This window comes from Panthera uncia, chromosome B1 (assembly GCF_023721935.1).
Source record: "Panthera uncia isolate 11264 chromosome B1, Puncia_PCG_1.0, whole genome shotgun sequence".
Lineage (NCBI taxonomy): Eukaryota > Metazoa > Chordata > Mammalia > Carnivora > Felidae > Panthera > Panthera uncia.
Genome location: NC_064811.1, coordinates 149524838 through 149550406, shown reverse-complemented (window position 1 = coordinate 149550406; position 25569 = coordinate 149524838). Strand labels below are relative to the sequence as shown.

At 44.6% G+C, this 25569-nt stretch overlaps 1 protein-coding gene, 1 long non-coding RNA gene and 1 pseudogene across 2 annotated transcripts; 2 read left to right on the top strand and 1 right to left on the bottom strand.

Moving 5' to 3' along the window:
* Window positions 1-751: 751 nt before the first annotated feature.
* Window positions 752-3719, bottom strand: LOC125923238 (uncharacterized). The gene is made up of 4 exons (XR_007457959.1): window positions 3399-3719; window positions 2606-2691; window positions 2079-2182; window positions 752-1072 (listed from the first exon to the last, which is right to left on the bottom strand). It is a non-coding gene; the product is annotated as an uncharacterized LOC125923238 (long non-coding RNA).
* A 137-nt stretch (window positions 3720-3856) lies between these two features.
* Window positions 3857-23636, top strand: LOC125923235 (L-threonine 3-dehydrogenase, mitochondrial). The gene is made up of 9 exons (XM_049631377.1): window positions 3857-3951; window positions 13982-14180; window positions 16216-16258; window positions 16558-16628; window positions 18405-18554; window positions 18647-18819; window positions 19993-20083; window positions 22281-22550; window positions 23123-23636. The coding sequence occupies exons 2-9, from the start codon at window positions 13997-13999 to the stop codon at window positions 23260-23262; spliced, it is 1122 nt and encodes a 373-aa protein (XP_049487334.1). The 5' UTR covers window positions 3857-3951; window positions 13982-13996; the 3' UTR covers window positions 23263-23636.
* LOC125923236 (calmodulin-A-like) lies at window positions 10984-13287 on the top strand (annotated as a pseudogene).
* Window positions 23637-25569: the final 1933 nt, after the last annotated feature.

Genomic DNA, 25569 nt, shown 5'->3' with positions numbered 1-25569 from the left:
AACTTCTATTCTGCAAAAGACATTGCTAAGAGAATGAGAAGACAAACCACAGAGAAGGAGGAGTTATTTGCAAAAGACCTATCTGATAATGGACAGTTATTCAAAAAGTATTTTTTAAAACTTTTAAAATCCAAAAATAAGAAAATGTACAACCAGTTAAAAGCGAACAAGAGATCTGTACATATATCACACCAAAGAAGATTGATGCCAAGCAAGTATATGGAAAGATGCTTAAAATCATGTCAATAGGGATTTGCAAATTAAAACAAGATACCACCACACATGTACAGTGAATATCTAAAACAACACCAGAGGGGCGCCTGGGTGGCTCAGTCGGTTAAGCGTCCGACTTCGGCTAAGGTCATGATCTCGCGGTCCGTGGGTTCGAGCCCCGTGTCAGGTTCTGTGCTGACAGCTCAGAGCCTGGACCCTGTCTCAGATTCTGTGTCTCCCTCTTTCTCTGACCCCCCGCTGTTCATGCTCTCTCTGTCTCAAAAATAAATACATGTTAAAAAAAAAAAGTAAAAAAAAAAACAACACCAGGGGCACCTGGGTGGCTCAGGTCATGATCTCGCGGTTTGTGGGTTCGAGGGGCTCTGTGCTGACAGCTGGGAGCTGGGAGCCTGGAGCCTGCTTTGGATTCTGTGTCTCCCTCTCTCTCTGCCCCTCCCCCACTCACGCTCTGTCTCTCAAAAATAAATAAGTGTAAAAAAAAAATAATTAAAAAAATAAAAGCAACACCAAATGCTGGTGAAGATGTATCAAGCACTTTTATTATTAGCTGGTAGGAATGCAAAATGGTACAGCCACTTTGGAAGACAGTTTGGGAGTTTTCTCACAAAACTAAACATACTCTTACCAAACAATCCTGCAGTTGTTCTCCTGGGTGTTTACCCAAAGGAGTTGAAAACTTACGTCCACACAAAAACCTGCACATGGATATTTACTGCTGTTTTCTTCACAATTGAGAAAGCTTGGAAGCAACCAAGATTCCTTGTAAGCAACCAAGATTACAAGGGAGCGGTGAATGGTTAAACTGTAGTATGTCCAGATACTGGAGTATTTTTCAGTGCTAAAAAAAAGCAATGAATATTATTCAGAATTATGACAAGACACGGAGGAAACTTTAAATGCATATTACTATGTAAAAGAAGCCAATGTGAAAAGGCTACATAGTGTATGATTCAGCTAACAACATTCTGGAACAGGCAAAACTATGGAGACTATATGATGGTTAGTGTTATATGTTAACTTGATGGGGCCATATGGTGCCATGATTTTTTTGTTTATTTGTTTGTTTTTTAATTTCTTAAATTAAAAAAAATTTTTTTCCAATCTTTACTTTTGACAGAGAGAGCATGAGCAGGGGAGGGACAGAGAGAGGGAGACACATAATCTGAAGCAGGCTCCAGGCTCTGAGCTGTCAACACAGAGACCGACGTGGGGCTTGAACTCACGGACCGCGAGATCATAACCTGAGCCAAAGTCAAACGCTTAACCGACTGAGCCACCCAGGTGCCCCTGGTGCCATGATTAAATATTATTTCTGGGTGTCTGTGAGGATGTATCCGGATGAGATCAGCATTTGAATAAGTGTGTTTAGTAGACTGCCCTACTCAGTGTGAGTTGGTATCATCCAATCCTTTGAGAGCCTGAATAGAACAAAATGTAGAGGAAGGGAGAATTTGCTCCCTGCAGCAACTATTGCTGTGGTGTTCTTACAGGGAATGTCTATATCCCTCATTTCTTCTACATTTATTTGTTGGAATTCTTCTGTAAGAAAGAGTTGTCTCTTCTACTTCATTTATTTACTCAGTGTTTATATCAATATAGACTAGAGGATATTTATATTATTTTTTATTATTTGGGTTTGTGATCTGAGAATGAAAACCTCAACCCTGAAAATGGAGGGAAAGTCTGAATATTATCAGAATCTAAATTAGAGTAACAGAAACCTGCTCTGATGACTTAATCCAAAGGATATGAGGAAGACAGACTTGGCAAAGCTGGAGAATTAGCCTGGAAAGGTGTCTGGGAGTCTGGAAGCCCCCAGGCAGTGGCCCCCAGGCAGGACTGACCTTCTTGGAGGGGACCTCGGTTGCTGGGGACCGGTTCTGCTGTTTTCAGCCTCTCTAACCACTCCAACCAGGATTCAAATCCACTGGAAGTGCCTCTCTCTTGGCTGGAAGAGGAAGAGGGCTGATGATGTTACTACCAGACTGTTTCCGTGAGAAAGAGAGGAAATTGATGGTAGGTAGCCAGAAACCACCCAGCTTCCAGTCCCTTGTAAATCCACCCTCCTCCTTGCCCTGGTCCTCGGAAACAAAGGCTTAAGCCACGCCTCTCTCTCCCCTACCCCATCCCGGATCCCGATCAGCAGCAAAGTCAGTGGGTTGCTCCACTCAGCAACTTCCCCACCTCCAACCCCACTCAAAGCAAGCTCCGGATCTCTGATGCCATCACAAGGTTTGAGGAAAACAAACAAACAAAACCAAACAACAAAAACAAAACAAAACAAAACCTCGTGATATGATACGATGTATTAGAAAGGACCCAGTGCCTGGGGCAGCATTCTAGTCCCTTGGCCTTGAGCAAATGTCTTTACCTTCTGGAAGGGTCTTTGCCTTTTCCACTGTGAAGGGGGTATGGTGCACTTCATAATCTCTGAAGTCTCCTGAGAGGTTAAAAAGCCTGTAATTAAGATTTTAGAGTTCAAGTGCAACAGAGAAAGACATAATGAGGATTATGTCATATGAGAAAATGTTGAATGGAGCATTCTAAGTGTCTGTAAAACCAAATTAGACCTATTTCATGAGGTCATAGATTCTTAATGTTGGAGGAGACCTTCCTTAGAGCTGCTTTCCAAAATCCTGATGTGCGTGAGAATCGCTTGGGGATCTTTTAAAACGCAGACAGTGATTCAGTAGATCCGGGTGGGGGGATGGGCACTGCTTTGTCTCAGCTTTGACTGCACATTGGAATCTCTTGAGGAGCTTTTAAAAAATACTTAAGCCTGGGCTCCTCCTCCCCCAACCCCACAAACGAGATTCTTATTCATTTGATTCAGAGTACCGTCTGGTTATTGGGAGAGTCAAAAACTCCCAGGTGATTCTAACAGGCAGCGAAGTCTGAGAACTGGGGCCTGAGACCAGCGCTTCTCCAACTTTAGCGCGCATGAGCATCACCTGGAGGACTTGTTAAAACACAGCTGGCGGGACCCCGCCCCCAGAGATCAGGACTCTGCAGGTCTGGGATGGGGCCCCGGATTTTCGTGTCTAACAAGTTCCCAGGTGATGCTGACTCTGCTGGTCCGTGGCCTTGGGGGCCATCTACTTTGACATTGATGTTTCCCATGTGGGAAACCAAGATGAAATGACTCGCTCAGGGTCTTCCCATACCAGGTCTCCTGTCTCCGGGTCCCGGGGTATTTCCTGAGCCAATCCTTCCAGCTTCCTCTTCGGCGTCCCGCCTTCATCCCCAGGTTCCCTGCGGAGCCGCTCAACAGCAGCCCGAGCCGGTTCTCAGGCGTACGGCGGGGCCGATTTCCGTGTAGTGGGACGCCCTCGCAGAGCTGCCGGCACCCTGAGGGTGCCCCGTGAAGCCTGGCAGGCTGGCACCGCCGAAGCCCGGTACACCGCGCGCGTCCCTCGCAGTGGCTTAATTCTCCACCGGGTCGGTCGGAGGCGGAGGCCTATACTGGCGGGGAAGGGTTGCCAAGGCAACGGGAGCCCTCCCTCCGCACACACCCCTCCCGCACCCCGGCCCCTTGCTGACCTGGAGCCGCCGCCCGGGCGCGGGCTGAAGAAAGGGATTGGTGAGCGGAGGGGCGGGTTCGGGCGCAGAGAGGATAAAGGCGCTCGGGTTTCCGCTCGCGGCGCTAGGATCTCGGGCCACGTGCTGCTGCAGCGTGGGCTCTCGCAGCTCAGCATCTCTGGGAGGCTCCTTCGGAAGGTCAGTGCGGAGGTGGCCGGACGCTACCCCGGCGGCTGTACCCAGGAGCAGATACACCACCGCCCCCCGCCTTCCCCGGCTCCCGTTGGGACTCCGATCGATGTGACCCGGCCGTGAGCGCGGGTCTCCAGCCGTCGCCGCGGAGCTGGGAGCCGGGAGCCCGGGGCCGGGGGCGCGGGGGCGGGGGTGGACTGGGAGCCGCTCGGTCGACCGGACGCGACCCCCGACCCCTTCCACTTTGCAAGGGCAACCTCCACCAAGGAGTAGAGATAGGCGCGGCTGTTCTCGTAAAACCGGTTTACCCGGTCAACTCCCAGGGAGGATGGGACCCCACACCCTTTTTCCCCGGGAGCCAGGCTGAGGTCGGGAGACCCGTGTGCGGCTCACCCCCAGCGTCTTCTTGGGTCCCCTCTCCCCGGCAAGTGTGCATGGGAGGAGGACACCCGCTCTACAGAGCCGGACTGCCCTCTGAGACCCTCTGTATCTCATGCTTTTTAAAACTATGGCATTTTTTTCTAGACCATTTCTGGCTTTCTGCTCATCCCCACAGTAAGTCCAGATTTTACCAGCTCGTTGATGGAGTCTTTGCGTTTAGCAGTGTGGCTAAGTGCTCTAACTAGATTGCTCCATTAAATCCTCTCAGTAATCTAGTGTGGTGGTCCCATCATTTTCCCCTTTCTAAAACTGAGGAAACTTGAAGTTTGGCAAAGGCGTGTAGGCAGGCTCTCACAGCAAGAGAGTTGGCGGTGTCCTGAACCCCTTAGGCTGCTCGGGTCACCTCCTGGGGAGGGGCGCAGAGGAACCGCATTGGAGGGGGTTTTGGGGGGCATGTGGAGGGTACCTTCTGCGCGACCACGGGGATGTTCCTCTTTGTCGTCTTCTTGGGTACCTGATCGCATCTCTTTTCTTGTAGGAGAAGAGTAGGGGTGGTGGGAAGGAGCGTTTGAGACTCAACGAATCTGGTTTCCTACCCCTTCTTGTTGATTAGTGTTTGCCTGACCTTGGACAGGTCAATTCATCCTGCCAAACGGAGAAAAGATGTCAGCTTCAGGGTTACCGTGAGGGTTCAGTAAGAGTTCAGGAAAGCAGGTGTTTGATCAATGGTCAGTAGTTATGAGGTGCCTGGTTTTTCTTTGGGTCGGTACTGTTAAGAGTACACATTTAGTATTATTTAGTCAACCGGAAGATTGAAAGGAGAGATTGCCTTGCATGTGTTTTATAAGTGTTATTGGTCCTTAAAACAGGCTAAGAGGGAGAAATGAAGGTGGGCGTGGTCAGCAGTTTACTGGAGCAAAGAAAGTAATCGTCCACTAGGCTAGGGCACATCTTCCTTGAAAGCCGTTTCCCGGATTGCAGGGTTAGGAAGCCCCACTTTGAGGAGTAGGGAATGAAGGTTGGGAGCAACCGGTGGGTTCTGGAGACACCTGAGACTGGGAGAAAAGATGAAGCCGGTAGAACAAAAGAGGTTTCAGCAGAGGGAAGAGAACAAATTGGGGAGTTAAGTGGGGAAAAGGGCTTGGGAGTTTGGGTGAGACTGGAGTTGGTAGGCACCAACTGAACTGTTAGGTCTCTGGAGACAGCATTGATCTCTACTGGGCAAATTTTCTAGCTCCTCAGCAATATATGTCTGTGCAGACCATTTGTTGGTGCTGGAAACTTTTTCTAAAAGTGCATTTAGGGGTGCCTGGGTGGCTCAGTTGGTTAAGCGCTGGACTCTTACTTTCAGCTCAGGTCATGATCTCAGGGTTGGTGAGCTCCAGCTCCGTTTCAGGCTCCCAGACCCTGTTTGGGATTCTCTCTCTACCCCTCCCCCGCTTGCACACAGTGCTCCCTCTCAACTTATTTATAAACATTTTTTTAAAAAATGAATTTAAATTTTATTTTAAATTGTGGTTGCAATTGCATAATGTAAAATTTACCACGTTAACCATTTTTAAATATACAATTCAGTGGTATTAAGTATATCCATGTTACTGTGCAACAGATCTGTAGAACTTTTTTCATCTCAGAAAACTGAAAGCATATGTCAATTAATTAAACACTGATATTCCTTCCCTGTTATCCCCCACTCCTTGGCAACTACCTTTCTACTTCCTTTTTCTGTGATTTTCATTACTTTAGATACCTTGTAGAACTCGTAAGAGTGGAGTCATACTGTATTTGGCCTTTTGTGACTGACTCATCCATTTGCCATGTCCTGGGGGTTTATCCATGTTGTGGCATGTGGCACGATCTCCTTTTTCAAGGCTGAATAATATACTGTTGTGTGTATATACCACATTTTGTCTATCCATTCATCTGTCAGTGGCTGGATACTTTTACCTTCATGCGTTAGTGCTGGAGATATGACTTAATAGTTCTTAGTTACTATCTCCATGGCTAAGAATGATTAGGGCTAGAATCGAAGATCACAAGGCAACAAACACATGAAGGGAAATTGATGGTGTACCCTCAAGGAAAAGGCCTATTTTGTTGGACTGAAGTGTTTCAATTTAGAGTTTCTTTTAATATTCCTGAAACAGAATTATCTATCTTCAGAGCAATCACAAGTGAAGTAAGTTTTTCCCCTGAGAAACTGAAGTAATTTTTTTCAGAGAACAGGGGCATTCTGTACTTTTTGTGTGGTGTAGACAAACCCTTGATATTTCCTGTTTTCTCCTTTCGGTCTATCTATTCCACACGGTATTTGGTGAGTACTGACATACATCAGGTACTCCTAGGAACTGCTCATAAGCACTCACAACTTTATGAGAGAGACAGCCATATTGTCTCCTGGCACCGAAAACCAACATGTCCAAATCCAAACTCCTTGTCTTCTCACCTGATCTGCTTCTCCAGGGAGCCCATTCTTATTGTAGCACAAATTAGAGACCTCAGTATTATTCTCCTTAATTCCTTAACTAGCCCTGCCATATCTGTACAATGACCAAAGCCACTTGAGCTCTGAGTCTTTATCTGTATCACCCCCACTCTCTTCCTGATGTCACTGCTGTCTTAGAGTTCTGTGGTTCATGCAGATAGGGTACATGCCAGGAGATGGGAAAGTGGTATAGTAACCACCCTGGAGAGGCCTGGGTTCGGGAGGCACTTCATTATTTCTGGGGAGGAGTCTGTTGTTGACCTTTTTCTTTTTCATCCCTTTGCAGTTAAAGTAAACAAGGTGCTTGGGAGCGAGTCTACAGACTATAATCTGATCTTTAAAGAGGGACAGAGAATCTTTGATGGTTTCCCTTTATACATTTAATAACTAGGTTGGCAAGGCAAATTTTACTTTAGAGCAGCTCTCCTCAAAGTATGAGACAGATTTTAGGGTCTATGAGGTCAAACTGTTTTAAAAATAAGACTGAGATGTTATTCACCATTTTCATTCTTTCTCTGACAAGCATACAGTGGGAGTTTCCATGACTTGTGATGAGCCTTTCCTCTGATGGCTAATGAAATGTGTGCTTGTGTCTTCTAGAATCTCATGTTTCTAGAACTTTCTAAGGGTAAGTAGGCCTGGAGTATAAATATGTGTTTTCAGAGATAAACTCAGTTTATTTTTAGTACTTCTACTCCATGCTTACTAGCTATCCAGTTATACCTACTATCACCTCTGTGACCTCGTTTTCTTTTATTAAGTCATTACTTTGAAATCTCTGAGTTTTGCATATATGGAAAAAAAAACCCACAAAAAGTAAGTATGCTTTGTAGTCTTGATTTGAAAACTTTTCTAAATTTTTAAATGATATAAAATTATTCTAAAATAAAGGATATTTATATATATTTTTATATATAAGGATAGATTGTTGGCTAAACAGGAAGATATTAGAAAACTTGATTTTTTTCTACTCAAAAATGTACCATTCATGTCTATAAAAGCTGGGGTTGGGGGGGAAATGAAATGATCTATCAAAATTGTCTGAATAATGGAAGGGAGGAATTTACTCCAGAGAAGTAGACAGAACTAAAAAAGACGTAAAAATGTGACAGATTGTGTCAGTTTTACATATGTTAGAAATTTACATTATATGTCTTATGCAGCAGAACCTTTTTTGAATAATATGGTACCAGTAGCATTATTCTGAGATCAACCATGCAGAGTCCTCTAAAGAAAAAAATGAATTGAATGGCTTAAATGTAGCTATGATGAGCTCTTTAAAAGCCAGAAATGATTTGTCACAGCTTTCCAAACTAGCAACAAAAAAGCTATTGAAGCTTCGGGCAGGCTAGGTTATCCAATTGCGGTGGCTGGAGAAACACAATAAAGCCTTGTTGGGATGAAAAAGCATTGAAAGGAATCATTAGCACTGTCACTTTCTAATAATACAGAAGGTTGTCAAATTAAAACTTTCGCTGCACACATGAAGACCACGTTAGTATCTTAACAGAAGTGAATTTTACCTTACAAATCAATGGAAGAACTAGCAGCCTTGGCTAGATTTGTCATTTAGTTTGTATCCCTTTGGTATCAGCACCAAACCGCTCACCAGCGAGCATCTCTTCAGGAAGTGCTTGGCAGCAAATACAAGTGCTGCCAAAGTATTCAGCGTGGAATAACACTTTTAAATTTCAGGCTTTATCTGGGGACGACTGGATTGAATTTGCACTGCTGGGGCAAAAACAGTGGTGACTAAAACCACTGGGTGCCTTTACAGGAATCGAGGCCGTGGCATCAAACGACCAGTAGATGGTCTTCTTCGTGGGCTTTCAATAAAAAAATAGAAAAGAAAAGAAAAATTTGCCAGATTTACTTAAGAATGCCCTTTATATAATAGTAAAATATAATAGTAAAAATGTGAAGCTTTATTAAATCTTGACCCTGGAGGACCTATCTTTTTAGGATGCCATGTGGTAAGTGGATGCACCTGTTCTATGTCGAGGTGGGACGGCTTACTTGAGGTAAAGCACCTGAATGATTGAATTGTGAGGTGAACTGCCCTCCCTCCCCACCCCCCCCTTTGTTTTTCATGGAAAATTATTTTTGTTTCAATGAATAACTGAAAATCTAGGGCTATTCATACTTGGATGGTTGGAATACATTTTCTTTCTCTCTCCCAAAAATAAACATTAAGAAAAGAAAAAAAGTGTGTGCGTGCAAGCGGGGGAGGAGGGCAGAGAGAGGGGGACAGAGGATCCGAAGTGGGCTCCCCAATGACAGCAGCGAGCCCAATGCGAGGCTTGAACTCACAAACCGTGAGATCATGACCTGAGCCGAAGATGGGCCCTTAATCAACTGAGCCACCCAGGCGCCCCTGGAATACATTTTCTAAAAAAATGAACCAAGTGAGCTTGTCAATTCAAGAAAACAGCTAATGGTATTTATTGCCAAGTAACTTATATCCACCACTGTGAGCTTGATAGCTTCCCAGTATTTAGAAGTTTTCTGATGAGATCAGTGGGACTTGTTGATATTGTATAGTGAAGTGTGTTAACATTTGGAAGCCCTGCTTAACTTGCTGAACCAGTATATGAGATTACAAAATCATTCAGGGGTAAAGGATCCATTCAAAGCACTAGATAGACCAGTGGGTTTTAATGTAATGGGGTGCATTGATAATGGCTTCAGATTCTACTTTGCAGGTAACCTTTAAGAAACTACCATGTGTTGAGTTTGGGATAGCAAAGATGACTATCCAGAATTCTCTGAAAAGGCTTTTATTTATTTTAGTTTTTTAAGTTTTATTTATTTATTTTGAGAGAGAGAGACAGCACCGAGTCGGGAGAGGCAGAGAGAGGGAGAGAATCCCAGGCAGGCCCTGCACTGCCAGCTCAGAGCCCAACGTGGGGCTTGAACTCACTATACTCTCATGACCTGAGCCAAAATCAAGAGTCTGATGCTCAACTGACTGAGCCACCCAGACACCCCTGAAAAGGCTTTTAAAACACTGCTCCCTTTCCCCATTCTTTTGCCGTGTGCTGGAGTTTTTTATACATACTTCAGTTTAAGTCACAGATGGGGTGCAGAAGCATGTGTGAGAATCCAGCTGTTTTCCATTAGGCCAAACAACAAAGATGTACAAAATGTAAACAGCGGCACTCTTCTCACTAGGTTTTTTAAAAAATGTGGTTATTTTCATAGAAATATGTGTATCTGTTTACTGGTTTTAAGTGAATTTTATGGTAAACGTTTCTCGATTTTGCTTTCTAACACAACAAACGTCCGTTGTAACCCACATAAACAAAAGCTCTTTTTCGTCTTCAATTTTTAAGAATGTAAAGGGGTCCTGAGACCAGAAAACCTGAGAATTGCTGCCTTAAGACTATGAAATTGAACTTGGCCGTAAGTAGCGAGGTGATAATCTTGGAAACGTGACATGATATAGATGGTTGGCAGTTTTGTTTTCAGTGCCCATGCATGGTTAGAGCGGTCCCATGATGGTGACAGTACTGCGGCTTGGTGTTTAAGAACTAACTGGTTGACTCCCTGGCCCGTGGCATATAGTGGGAGTGCGAATTTCAAATGTTAGCTGTTAGTAGTAGTGAGATAAGAAGAACCAACTCCGTTATGAATTGTCCACGTTTTTAACCTAAGATGCTTTATATTCGTTTAAGAATGTGAGCCTCCTTCATGCTTTCTCCTTGTGGGGAAAGAGATGAATGGAGTCGCAAGTCTTTTGTATCTTCAAGGTTTGCTTTTTCCCTGACTTCAGTCTCTTTAACCTTTATTTTCATTTCTTTAAGGGTTATTTTTGAGGGGGGGGGGAGGGGCAGAGAGAATGGGGGACAGGAACTGATGCTGGCTCAGAGCTGACAGCAGAGAGCCCCGCCCATGGCTCTGACTTATGAACCGAAGGCTCATGACCTGAGCCGAAGTTGGATGCTTAACCAGCTGAGCCACCCAGACACCCCTTCTTTAACCTTAAAAGAAAAAAAACTAGAGGCGCCTGGGTGGCTCAGTTGGTTAAGCGTCCAACTTTGGCTCAGGTCATGATCTCGCGGTTCGTGAGTTTGAGCCCCGTGTTAGGCTTTGTGCTGACGGCTCAGAGCCTGGAGTCTGCTTTGGATTCTTTGTATCCCTCCCTCTCTGCCTCTCCCCCACTTGGGTCTCTTTCTCTCTCTCTCTCTCAAAAATAAACATTAAAAAAAAGAAACAAACCCACTGTTTTCAACTAGCCATCCATTATTTGCTATGGGGAATGGAGAATTGTCTTTAATATTTAAATGTTCTGCCAAATCTTTCTGCTTCTTGGCTTCCTTGCCATCCCCTTGCCACTTGCTGAAAAAAGCAGCTTTAAGCGTCAGAGATCTGGGTCCGAGTGGGGCATGCTGGGTGGTGGCATCTCAGAGACCAGCATGCAGCACCAAGGAGCAGACGGCAGAATCCCAAGAAGCTTTTCCACCATTTGGCAAGGATGGTGATGGAACCATAACAACAGAAGCATTGGGAACTGTAACCGGGTCTCTCGGGCAGAATCTCCCAGAAGCAGAGTTACAGGACACGATCAGCGAAGTGGATGCTGATGATAAGGACACACTTGACCTCCTGGAATTTCTGACAGTGATGGCAAAAAAAAAAAAAAAAATGAAAGGCACAGTGAAGAAGAAATTGGAGAAGCAGTCCGCGTGTTTGTTAAGGATGGCAATGGCTGTGTGAGTGCGGGGCTTGGCCATGTGATGACAAATTTGGTGGAAAAGTGAGCAGATGGTAGGCTGATAAAACGATCAGGGAAGCAGATATTCAGTCCAACTATGAAGAGTTCGTACACGCGGTGACAGCAACGTGCAGATACTGCACAATGTGTTCCAAGTTATTTGCCTTTTTTTGGTAACTTGTCTGTAAAAGGTTTCCCCCTGCTGTCCAACAATATGCATGTATAGCAATTAGGACTTCATTCCACCGTGTTTCCTTCCCTTATCTTACTGTCATGGTCCTGAAACCTTGAGAAAACTGATCTAGTCACATGTGGCATGCAGCTGCCTCTGGATTAATCTGGGCCCTTCTGAACACCTAAACTGAGATGGAGTGGGTCAAAGGAGGAAAGATCTGGGTTATGCCTTTTTTTAAGTAGTTTTCTTTAGGAAATGTCAGCATGTTGTAGAAGTGAGGAGCCAAGACTCAGTGTGGAGTATGGACAGTCAGCAATATGTACTTGAGCGTTGCACTATTGCAAAATGGGTGTATTATCCAGGTATTCACACGCTGTTTCTTGCACTACTGGTCCCATACTAGAAACATTTTTTTGATAGCTCCTTACTTTTTGAAGAGCGTTTTGTTTTTGTTTTTTTGTTTTTTTTTAATGAGTGAGAGGAGGCGGGGGAGAACCTTAAGCAGGCTCCACACTCAGCCTGGAGTCAAACGCGAGGCTCCATCCTGTGACACTGGGATCATGACCTGAGCAGAAATCAAGAGATGTTTAACCCACTCAGCCACACAGGCACCCCACTTGCTTTTTAAATTTTGTGTAGCCACTTAAAGTGCTATGGCACAGTTTGCCTCGAATCCATTCCAAGTTGTGTGTTTGGTTTCCAATTTTAAAAAAATTACAATTTACTCCACTCTGCTTCCCAACCCGGCCCCGCAAAAAAAAAAAAAAAAAAAGAAGAAGAAGAAAACTGTTCTTACCTGGTGTCGGGTGACAACCATGACTAAAAGGATGATTTCTCCAAAGGTCTTTCTGAGATGCTTGGGCCTTTCCTGTAATGCAGTCCAGAGGAGGGGGGGCCTTTTGTCCAGTCTTGACCACCCCCACTGCAAGCTAGAGAGGCTCCAGCAGAAGGCTCTCCTCTGCTTGTTTGGCAAAGTTGGCTGGGACTAAGGGTCCCCGTGCTTTAAGGGCTGTGTTACTGTTCCTGCCTCAAGGCGCTGAGCGGAGCGTGGTAGCTGGCCAAGGTCAGATCTAAAACTGGCATCTACCTTTTCTCCTTGTATGATGCAAAACAGAAGGTGGTGGAGATCTGGTCAGCTCTTTGTAAAGGGGCAGGCCAGCAGGATTGGCTCTGAAGCTTTATCTCCCAGCTCTGTTGGAAAGCTTACTGTGGAAGCCACAGGGCCGTGTGCAGAGTGCGGTAGGCCTGACTTTAGATTTCTGGTCGGAACCAGCAGAGCAAGCGGGGTAGCTCTGATTTACTCTTGTGACATGCTTGTCTGGGTGTAGGGCATGGAATCAGGAAAATGGAAGCCCTGCATGCGGATCTGGTCTCAAGCCATGTATGATTGGACCATCTTGGCCTCCTAAGGCCAGAACTGATTTCATGGTCAGTAAGCAATAAAACTGGTGAGGAAGAGGAGGGAGACTAAAATAAAATGTACGTGATCTGGAAGGAAAGGAGAAGATGGCTTTTTTGTTGTTGTTGTTGTTGTTTATTCATCTGTTTTTGAGAGAGAGACTGAGAATCCCAAGCAGGCTCAGCACTGTCCGTGTAGAGCCCGACGCAGGGCCGGAACTCACGAACCATGAGATCATGACCCGAGCTGAGAGAAGAGTCAGATGCTTAACCGACTGAACCACCCACGTGCCCCAAAAATGACTTTTCTAAATGATCCTTTCTAAGGAGATGGCAGTAAACAAAGTAGTTACAGCTTATTAAATATCGCCAAGGGCCTTTTTATCTTAACCATCTGCTTTTCTAGTTTGGTTCATTCTCAAGGTAACATCTGAGTGTTAGCACAAGATCTACAGGGCACTGGCTTATGAAACCTGGGACCTGTTTGTGCCTTGTGATGGTGCGTGGGCAGACTGGTAACAGTTGTAAAGATTTGAAGGCTTCACTGGAATCCACTGACTTGGTGTTTCTGGCTGTATATATGGTCACCTCCGCTGTGACCTTTAGATGCCATTGATGTCCGCATTGTGCGATTTCAGTTCTAAATCTCTGCCCGGCTTTTGTTTGCCTACAGTGTTTGATGCCCTTTTCACAGAGCACGGCTCATGGCAGGCTCTTGACCGGCTTCGCACTCGGTAGCCTCTTTAGTTCAGTTCACAACGCCAAACAGTTTTTGGGTCATGAGCTGACAATCTTAGTGTTCATTTCAGTTAAAGAGCTTGAGTCTGGACGCGTTGGGAGAATAGAAGATTGTGTAGTGAGCTCTGCTCCTTTATTATTGCAGGGTATTTGAAGAGCGATGCCGGTCGCCAGGATGCTGCGGCAGGTTGTGGGCCAGATGCCAGGGAGACCAGCCTGTGGCTGCTGGACCTCTGCCCCGATGGCCCGGTTTCTGGGCACCTCCCCTCGGCAAATTCCAGCAGATGCCAACTTCTACTCTTCTTCTTTCTCTGGAACAGACCAGCCACGCGTCTTAATTACAGGTTGGGGTGTTTTTTGTTCTTGTTTTTTGTTTCTTTTTTCCACATTTGAAACTTGATTCTTATTTTCTTTTCTGTGCTGTCTCTGTGTGACTTTGTGTTTGGAAGGGCTGCCAGGTCACCAGCTAACATATTCATCAGAAACTACCTGTTCCGCTATTGGCTTCCTCCAGAATCTTGCAAGCCCCAAATCCTTATTTTGTCACGGTTTCCGGTGCTTCATTTTCTTGTCACAATCTTTTTTTTTTTTTAATGTTTGTTTGTTTATTTTGAGAGAAAGGGGGGTGGGGAGAGCATGAGCAGGGGAGGGGCAGAGAAAGAGGGAGAGAGAATCTCAAGCAGGCTACGTACTTACTATCAGCGAAGTGCGCAATGGGGGACTCAATCTCACGAACCGCGAGATCATGACCTGAGCCGAAATCAAGAGTCCGATGCTTAACCAACTGAGCCACCCAGGTGCCCCTCCTTGTTGTAATTTTTTATGGTCTGAAGGGAGGATAGAGGGACCTGGGGGCCAAGAAGCTGCTGTGGAGCTCCGGTGTCCTTGTCTGCTGGGATGGCCTGGGGGGCAAGGGCTCACAGATAGGTCATATGCAGGGACTGGGGCATGGACTATGCATCAGGCACAGCTTTTCTTGGCCAAACCCCTCAACCTGAACCTGGTGTCACCTGTCCCAAGCAGCTGCTGCGTGTTTGTGTGTGGGCAGCAGAGAAGGCAGGTCAGGGCCTGAGGAACCCGTTGCCAACATCGCACAACGTTGTTGATCTCGCCGCCGGACTCACACCCTGTGCTCCTGGCCTCGTGTACACCCAGCCCCTGATGTACGCTCCTCACTCTGGGCTTCACAGGGCGCTCCGCATCCTTCCAGCCCCCCCAAGCCCACCTCTGATTTGACGGGCACGCTTTATTTCCTCCTTCCTGCCAGGTTGTCTTCCCTTGGCTTCCTACCTTCTTCACACTGTGTGTGTGTGTTTCTGTCACTGCCGCTGCCTCTTCTCCTGCTGGAGACTGACTTCAGGTGTAGTCAGTTCCCCTCTGCACTGTCCTCCCTGGTTTACCTGCTTCTCTGGTTTACTCCTTCCTGCCTCCACCAACAGAGCATCTTCTAGAACCCAGTGGTGATGTTAGTGGGCTTGGTTCTAGTCCCACGGTAACAAGTGCTTACAGGAAACCCCACTTTCTGTATCTCTCCACCTCGTTTATTTCTCTCAGATGGAATTTGCAGTTACATTCCACCAAATGTACCCATAGCCCCAATCTCTCCCACTTCTGTCAATGGCATATTTTGTTTTCAATGTTTATTTACTTTTGAGAGTGAGCAAGCATGTCCACAAGCAGAGGAGGGACAGAGAGAGAGAGAGAGAGAGAGAGAGAGAATCCCAAGCAGGCTTTGTGCTGTCAGCACAGAACCCAACACAGGGCTTGAAGTCACAAACCGTGAGATCATTACCCGAGCCAAGATCAAGAGTCCAACGCTCAACGGACTAAGCCACCCAGGCGCCCCCGTCAGTGGCATTTTTAAGCCTCTAATCAGGAAGCTCTAAGATGCATTTTTAATTTTCTTCATAGCTCCTTGTCGATTCAGATGTTTGCCTCTTTTTCAGATGACTTCCTAGTTTGTCCCCTTTTTCCCCTCTCCTGTCAGCCCAGTTCTGCTGGAGGATGGGCTTCTGGATAATCCCACTGGAGGCTGACCTCAAACCCTTATATTTGAATGTCTCGGCACCTGTCGCACACAAGCATCAGAGCCCATCAAATAATGAGAGGCAATTCCTGGCCCAGGGAGCTAGGAGGTTGTCCGGCTTTCTTGTGATTTTTCTCTTCCTTCACCCTTGCTTTCTTTTGTCTCTGAAACTAATGTTACCTGCATTGATCTCTGTCTTAGCTTGGAGGAGGTAATTTAGTTCTGTCAGGTCAGACTAGCACTTTCCCTAATTAGCTGAGATTGTCATATAGTCGTCGTGTGTCATTGTGTTCTGGGAATAATTGAATCGGTTAGATTTGGATTAAAGGTCCACTTTTTTCTTCTTCATCTAGGGGGTCTTGGCCAGCTTGGAGTGGGGCTTGCTAACTTTTTGAGGTAAGAGCCCAAAAAGCTAAGATTGAAAATCTGAATTCTTCAGTATGTACAGCTTGCCTTCAGTGCCATTTTATTATTTAATTTTTCTCTTCCTTCTTGCCCCTTACCATTTTAAAGGTGTCCCAGCTAACTGGCCGTTTAGAATACGTTTTATTTTGCCTCTTAACATCATACACTTGTAACAGGTCCATGGCTCATCCTCTCCCACGCTGGTCCTTTTCCCTGTTTGAAAGAGTGTTTTCATCGGACCAGTTATATCCTAGATGTACCTACTCATGTGTTTTGATTTTGTCCTTCAGGAAACGGTTTGGGAAGGACAATGTGATTTTGTCCGACATAAGGAAACCACCTGATCACATCTTCCATTGTGGTAAGAGATCAATATGTCTTGCTTTTGTTTTATCTCTTGATTTTCAGATTGCAGTTAGAGAAGCAGTTCATGGAATCACTGTGTACAACAGCTCATAACCAGGCTTGTGATGAAAAGAAAGGCATTATTGGGGCACCTGAGTGGCTCAGTTGGTTAAGTGTCCAACTCTCAAGCTCAGCTCAGGTCTTGATCTCAGGGTTGTGAGTTCAAGCACCGTGTTGGGCTCCATGCTGGCAGTAAAGCCTACTTTAAAAAAAAAAAAAAGAAAAGAAAGGAAGAAAGCACTTTTGAGGCAGAGTTGTGTCACTGTTAAAAATCTCCTATGTTGTGGATGCCTGGGTGGCTCAGTCAGTTAAGCATCCAACTTTGGCTCTGGTCATGATCTCACCTGAGATCATCTATGAGGTGTCCAAGGTCCACGTGGGACTGTGCTGACAGCTCAGAGCCTGGAGCCTGCTTCAGATTCTGGTCTCCCTCTCTCTCTGTCCCTCCCCTGCTCATGCTCTATGTCTCTCTCTCTCTGTCTCCCTCTCTCTCTCTCTCTCTCTCTCAAAAATAAACATTAAAATAATAAATGAATAAATAAATAAAATAAAATAGAATAAAAATCTCATACATTTGTCCCTAGTAGTTCTGGGAAATGTCTGCAGTGATGCTGTTGTTTGCTCAAGTGTTACAAGAACAGGAGAGTTCTGAACATGAAGTAAAGTTTTGGAATAATATTTTGGGTGTTATCTGGGATAGTATTTTTGGAATACAAACTTTGATTCCTGCCTTTTTGAGTGCTTAGTTAACTTCTTGGCTCAGAGGGAAAATAAACAAAAATCAAGTGCTCTAATGAGGAAAGGGAGCTTTAAAAATTTATAGAAATTAATCGAAATTAATCTATTTCTGCATAGGCTTGCTCTTAAATTACTGGGCATACACACAAGGCCTCCAGACTCCTCTACTCAAGTTTTCTCCTACCTTGGAAACCTTTTTATAACGTCTGCGAGTCCTTGGTGGCTCCACGTCAGCATGTGGCTTACCGGTACTTACCATAACACCAAGTTTGAAAATTATTTCCACCAACTGCCAGTACTGGGAGCCTGAAAGACTAGACCAGTACACAGAAGAGAGGCAGCAATGGAGGAGAGGGTGCCATTCGAGGGGCCTCTAGGAAGGGGTTGAGTGTTATCATGTGGCCCCTGGGGGCAGTGGGGGAAGTTGCCACTGAACCAAACTGGCTCTTCCTCCAGCCTGACCGGGTATGATGAACTCCTGCTTATGTTTCTTCTCTACCGAGCTGTATATTCTTTCAAAACTCCACTTTTATATTCCTTTCAAAATAGGTAACTTTTCAACAGAGTGAAATCACTGTGCGCATGTCGGGTAGTATTAACGGCACCAACTCTGGAACCAGCTGCCTGGTTGTGACCCCAGTTCTTCCACTTGCTGTCTGTTTCATCCTGACTAGTTCTTACTTCTCTGTGCCTCAGTTTCCTCCTCAGTAAAAGGTATCTCCCTGAAAAACTGTAGGAGAGCTAGAGAGAGAGAAAGCCCGTAGGACGGTGCCTGGCAAGCGTAGGTCTTGTGTAAGCATTAGCTATTAGTACCTGTGGGGTGGTTGGGGTTTGTTACTCTTTTCATAAGAAAAATGCTGCATATTGTCCAAGTGGTTTAGTTACCAAGTTGACCCTACTGGAATTCACAAGTCAACAGGAGAGGGAGAGAAAGTTCACGTAGCTTTTTAAACCCCAAACTTGCGCATCTGTGGTCTTGCTGTGTTCCTCGTAGGCCCATTTATTTATTCTGACATTCTGGATTACAAGAATCTTCGGGAGATCGTGGTAAACAACCGCATTACCTGGTTGTTTCATTATAGCGCTTTGCTCAGTGCCATTGGAGAAGCAAACGTGTCCTTGGCCAGAGCTGTAAATATCACTGGTAAGTTTCTTGCCCCAAATGATCTGTTTGCCAGTGTTTTCAGTTCACCGGGAAGAGACTTTTCAGACTGTGACCATGTCTGTTCGTTTCAGGATTGCATAACGTCCTGGATGTTGCAGCAGAGCACAATTTGCGATTGTTTGTGCCTAGCACAATCGGAGCTTTTGGACCTACTTCTCCCCGGAATCCAACTCCCGATATCTGTATTCAGAGGCCCAGGACTATCTACGGGGTGTCCAAGGTCCATGCGGAGCTCATGGGAGAAGTAAGCATTGCTTGGCAAGATAACTCCGTGTTGCCTTTTCTGTTCGTTTTTGCCTCGAACACTTGCTGATTCATCCTTGGGGTGACTTTTCCCTGCCCCCGCCCCTTCCCAACCCCCAGAAGTGCTCCTAAACTGATTGTGTTTGCCAAGTGGCGGGTCCTGATAGCTCCAGAAGAACTCCTCAGCCCTTGGCCACATGATAACACTCAGCCCTTCCTAGAGGCCTCTCAAATGGCACTCTCTTCTCCACTGCTGCCTCTCTTCTGTGTGCTGGTCCAGTCTTTCAAAAAGCTCCCGGTACTGGCAGTTACTGGAGGTGATTTTAAAACTTTGTGTTCTAGAGAACGTCAAATGACTTTGGGTTTTAGTTTTTTATTTTTTATTTTTTATTATTTTATTTTTTTTTTATTTTTTTTTTTAAGCAATGAGCCGGGAAGAGGGGTAGAGGAAGAGAGAGAGAATCTTTTTTTTTTTTTTTTTTTTAACGTTTATTTATTTTTGGGACAGAGAGAGACAGAGCATGAACGGGGGAGGGGCAGAGAGAGAGGGAGACACAGAATCAGAAGCAGGCTCCAGGCTCTGAGCCATCAGCCCAGAGCCCGACGCCCGGCTCGAACTCACAGGCCGTGAGATCATGACCTGAGCTGAAGTCGGTCGCTCAACCGACTGAGCCACCCAGGTGCCCCGGGTTTTAGTTTTTTAAATAATCGTTGTCTTTATAACTCTACAGCAAATGTCAATTGGTGTTTGCTCCTTTAGCTGATATATCAGTTATTGCTCTCCTCTCCCCCTGCCCCCCCACCCCCTGCACTTTCCAGTGCTGCATTGAAGGAACATGCCCATGGAGAATTGTTCAGGACAATGAGCAGTGACTTGCTTCCAAACAAAGTCAGAAGTCCCTAGTGTGGGCTGATTTATTATTTACCGTGTTAATATGTCACCAGAGTGATGATTTTTTGAAGACAAAAACCTCAGGATTATTTATTAAAGAAAAATGAGTGACTCTTAGAAATCCTACAGTCTCCTTTCCTTAAGGAATATTTTAATAGAACTGCATGGAAAGATCTTTCACCAAAAAAAAGCGTTTTTCTGTTTGTTTGTTTGTTTGTTTGTTTTCTTTGCTCTATCTGATTGAAAAGACTGGTTTTAAAGTAGTTTTTCTCTTTTCTCTAGTATTATCATTACCGGTATGGGTTAGATTTCCGATGCCTGAGATACCCTGGAATCATCTCCGCGGACTCCCAGCCTGGTGGAGGAACAACTGGTAAGTGTTGTTTTCTGTTTCTGTCCCATGTGAGAAGGGCTTTCTTAGTGCTGTGAAGAGGTGAGGGACTGGCCGTCTTTTAGCTGTGTGCTCACAGATGTCCCACATCCCCTCTGGGAGGTGCATCTGAGAAGCTCAGGGAATCCTCTTGACTTGAACTTGTTAAGGGCAGCTCATGCTGGTGCTGCAAATCCAGCTCAGGATTGGCCACCCACAGTGCTGGAATCAGATCGGGTGTGAGGACATATTTGTCACCCGCAATGTAGGAAGACACCAAACAGGAAATAGCCTCCTTTTTTTTTTTTTTTTTTTTTTTTTTTTTTAAATGCAGCCCTTTGTTTCTTCATGCAGAGAGGGTTGGGGTGTTTTTTTTTTTTTCCATTTTTTAATTTTTTTTAACGTTTATTTATTTTTGATAGACAGTGTGAGCACGAGAGGGGCAGAGAGAGAGGGAGACACAGAATCTGAAATAGTACTGACAACTCAGAGCTTGATGTGGGGCTCGAACTCACAGACCTTGAGATCATGACCTGAGCCGAAGTTGGATGCTTAACTGACTGAGCCACCCAGTCGCCCCAAGAGCTTTGTTTCTTAATGCAGAAAATGGACTGTATACATTGCATATTTTATTTTATTTTTTATGATTTTTAAAAAATGTTTGCATACAGTGCAATATTGGTTTCAGGAGTAGATGCATTTTATTTTATTTATTTATTTATTTATTTTTAATTTGTTATTATTTTTTTAACATTTATATTTATTTTTGAGACAGAGACAGCATGAACAGGGGAGGGTCAGAGAGAGGGAGACACAGAATCCGAAACAGGTTCCAGGCTCCGAGCTGTCAGCACAGAGCCCGACGCGGGGCTCGAACTCAGGGACCGCGAGATGATGACCCGAGCCGAAGTCGGCCGCTTCACTGACTGAGCCACCCAGGCGCCCCAGTAGATGCATTTTAAAAGGAGCTTAAGTATTATAATTAATTTGGACTCAAGCATGCATTATATTCAGTAACCCCTATATGAGGGGTCCTTAGATACAATATAAAAGATAAATCTTGACAAAATCTGAGGGATTTTAAAGGAGATTTTGGTTTGGGTTACTTTTGAAAAAGCTTTTGCCTTAATACAGTGCCTCTCCTAGGAATCCCTCGGGATCTTTGGTGTTTTTCAGGGGGTCTCAGAGGTCAAAACTGTTTTCATCTCAGTACTAAGATGTTGTTTGCCCTTTTTTCACTCCCTTCTATGAGGGCACGGAGGACTTTTTTAAAAGGCTGGGTGATGTGTGGTGGCCCAGTGGCCTGGACGCACAAGCAGGCCGCAGACCCCGGCTGTCTCCTTCTAAACCAAGCAGCGGAGAGATTGTCAAATGAGTAAAACATGCCATTTTTTTCACTAAATTTTCTTTTGTTTGGAAAATATATTCTTCATATAAAATATCATATATATATGAACATATGATGGGTTTATTGTCATTTTAAAATGTAGTAATATTTTTTTTAATTCTCAGTTAATTTCTGGTGCGGTAGGTACTGATGTAACTCCCACTAATAAGACCTCCTGGAGGGGGGTCCTCAGTGTTGTTTAAGAGCATAAAGAAGTTCTGGGGCACCTGGGTGGCTCAGTCGGTTAAGCGTCCAACTTTGGCTCAGGCCATGATCTCGTGGTCTGTGGGTTCAAGCCCCGCATCGGGGTCTGTGCTGACCGCTCAGAGCCTGGACCCTGCTTCGGATTCTGTGTCTCTCGTTCTCGCTCTCGCTCTCGCTCTCTGCCCCTCCCCTGCTCATGCTGTGTCTCTCTCTGTCTCAAAAATAAATACAAACATTAAAAAAACATTTTTAAGAGTTGGATGCTCAGGGGCACCTGGGTGGCTCAGTCGGTTGAGCCTCCGACTTCAGCTCAGGTCATGATCTCGCAGTCCAGGGGTTTGAGCCCCCTGTCAGGCTCTGTGCTAACAGCTTGGAGCCTGGAGCCTGCTTCACATTCTGTGTCTCCCTGTCTCTCTGCCCCTCCCCTGCTTGCACTCTCTCTCTCTCTCTCTCTCTCAAAAATAAATAAACGTTAAAATTTTTTTTTTTTTTTTTTTTTAAAAAAGAGCATACAGAAGTTCTGAGACTAAGGCTTCTGAGAACCACTGCCCTAATGCAAGAGGTTCATTCACTGTTTTAAGAAGACCCACAGACAGGATTCTCTTTCAGACTATGCAGTCCAGATCTTCCACGATGCTGTAAAGAATGGCAAATTTGAGTGCAACCTGAAATCCAGCACGCGGCTCCCAATGATGTATATTGATGACTGCCTCAGGGCCACCCTGGAAGTCATGGAGGCCCCGGCAGAGTCCCTGTCCATGAGGACCTACAATGTCAATGCCATGAGTTTTACCCCTGAGGACCTGGCCCAGGAGCTTCTCAAGCACATACCAGAATTCCAGATCACGTACAATGTGGATTCTGTTCGACAGGCCATAGGTTGGTACATTGTTGCAAACCCCATGACAACCAAAGTTAAGCTTCAGTCTGGGCTGAGAGTCCCCTGAGGACACAAAGTGTGGCGGATAAGGAGGGCCTGACACTTTCTGTAGAAGGAGCTGCTGTTGAGCCAACAGTTGCTGCAGTTTGGGGAAATCCTACCTAAAGGAGGTGGAATAGTTCTGTTCCAAATAAACAGCTTATCAGCATTTTGCCATTTTATAGTTTAGACGTAAAACAAGCAGACAGCGTAAGAAAATATCCCTGGGGTTTCCAATGCTGGGACTCTGCCACTGTGGCCCTTGAGCACTGTTTGAGTATAAGATTCCTACCTTACAACTTCGTGTCACATTTTCATAGTGTGTCACAATTCACAGTGTACAGGAGGCATGTTAAGAGAAGGTGACTGTGAATGCACATGATGGCCACTCTGGTCTGCTCAAAGGAAGAATTTCAAAGAGTGAATTTCCTTGGTGTACCTTGTACAGGAGACCTTCATATAAAATGTTCTAGACCTTTTTGCAAATCTAGAGTCTGAGTAACTTAAGTTTCTGTTCCATGTCTTTTCCTAGCGGATAGTTGGCCGATGAATTTTGATGACAGCAATGCTCGGAAAGACTGGGGGTGGAAACACGACTTTGATCTTCCAGAGCTGGTGACGACGATGTTGAACTTCCATGGCTCTGATACCAGAGTTGCCCAAGCTAACTGAGAGAATCATGAGAGAGAACTCCTGTATCCTGGACAGCTGTCAAGGGAAAACCATAATGACCCCAAGGTTATATACCCCAAGGAACCTCGATTATCAGGAGTGGAAGGACTAATTGGAGGAAATTTTGGCAGCTCATATTGAATTGCCAGATTGGAGAATCAAGTAGGCTTTTGCATTTTCAAAGTGCTATAGGTTTGGTGGTAGGAGTTCTCAATCTTTGCTGTTTGCCTAAACTTGCCCAAACACGCATATCACAGAATGAAGGCTTAAGTCATAATAGTTTCCATTTAGGTTAATTAAGATGAAGTGACCATTTTGGGGAAGGTGGAAGTATGTGATGTTTGTCTTTAATTAAATTTAATTTTCGTATCACTCCTAAGACTCCATTATTCTCTTGACTAGAGACCAAAGATTACATTTTAAAGACTATCCAAGATGATCTCCTAATTTATAAGTATACTTTACTATCCCATCAGGACTTTAAAAATGTTTGACATATAATCCCATGTTCATAATATACGTGAGATTTTAATACTTCTTCAACAATGATCACTTCTCATTTATTTTTCTGTAAAAAGACATATCTGTAGGAAATTAGGAGTATCAAAGATGATCTAACTAATAATGGGTAGCACCTCCTACTTTGATTACCTTCCCGGTTGTGAGCTAAGTGTTGATTACCAGGACTGTAGTTCTCTCACCTGGCCTTGTCAATCTCCCCGAGGAGCTTCTCTCAATGTTCAGGTTTCTGGGCCCCATCCCTTCAGATGACTCAACAAATGGGGGTGGGAATTTCAAAAGGCCACTGGTAATTCTATTCCAGCTATGGCCTGCTGGACCAGGTCCAAACACTATTTTCTAAAGAGAACTTTTCTTGTGATAGCCTTTTTGTTACACACTTAGGCTGAGCTTTCAGAAGACCTGCTCTATACCCTCTGAAGCAATTCCTATGTAAATATATACAGGTTGACTTTTTTCCAGCTACCTCCGGATACCTGTGGAATTACTGGAGAGTGAAATTCCAAGATTAATCATGAGCATATTGGACAATAGCTGTCATGGACTAAAAGACATTTCTATTATGTGCTTACTGTCAATGTTTTGTATTTGGATTTTTTTTTTTTAATGTTCATCTTTGAGAAAGAGAGAGAGAGAGTGTGAGTGGGAAAGGGGCAGAGAGAGAGGGAGACTCAGAATCTGAAGCAGGCTCCAGGCTCTGAGCTGTCAGTACAGAGCCCAATGTGGGGCTTGAACTCATGAGCCATGAGATTGTGACCTGAGCCAAAGTCAGATGCTTAATCAACTGAGCCACCCAGGTGCCCCTGTATGTGGTATTTTTAACTGCAGGGTAGAAATGTGAACTTTTTTGGAAGTATAACTGGATTTAAAATCTATTTAACTTTTAACTGGAGAACTTCTAAATAATTGAATTATTGGGGCACCTGGGTGGCTCAGTCGGTTGAGCGGCCGACTTTGGCTCAGGTCATGATCTCGCAGTCTGTGAGTTCAAGCCCCACATTGGGCTCTGTGCTGACAGCTCAGAGCCTGGAGCCTGTTTCAGATTTTGTGTCTCCCTCTCTCTGACCCTCCCCCGTTCGTGCTCTGTCTCTCTCTGTCTCAAAAATAAATAAACATTAAAAGAAATTTTTTTTAATAATTAAATTATTTAATAGTTATTTTGATATAGCTTTTTTCCCTACTTAATATAATGAAGCTTATATTGACGTGTATTATTTTCTAAAGCCAAACAGTAACGAGTTCTTTTTTAATGTTTATTTATTTTTGAGAGAGAGAAAGTAGAGGAGGGGCAGAGAGTGAGGGAAAGAGAGAATCTCAAGTAGGCTCTGCACTATCAGCTCAGAGCCCCATGTGAGCCGAAGTCGGATGCTTAACTGACTGAGCCACCCAGGTGTCCCGTTTTTTTGTTTTTTGTTTTTGTTTTTTTTTTTTACAACTTTATTGAGATATATTTCATATGCTGTTGAATTTACTCATGTATAGTTTTGTTTGGGTTTTTTTCCAGTTTTATCGAGAAATAGTTGATGTACATCACTGTATAAGTTTAAGATGTACTGCGTGGTGGTTTGATTGGGAAGTGATTATGACAATAGGTTTAGCTAATAGCCATCATCTCATAGAAATACAATAAAATGAAAGAAAGATAAAAACGATAAAGAAAAAAAGTTCTCCTTGTGATGAGCACTCTTAGGATTGACTGTTAACACCTGTCCTATAGCTCATACAGCAGTGGTAACTACAGTCATCACATTACACATTATATCCCGAGTACTTATTTCTCTTATCATT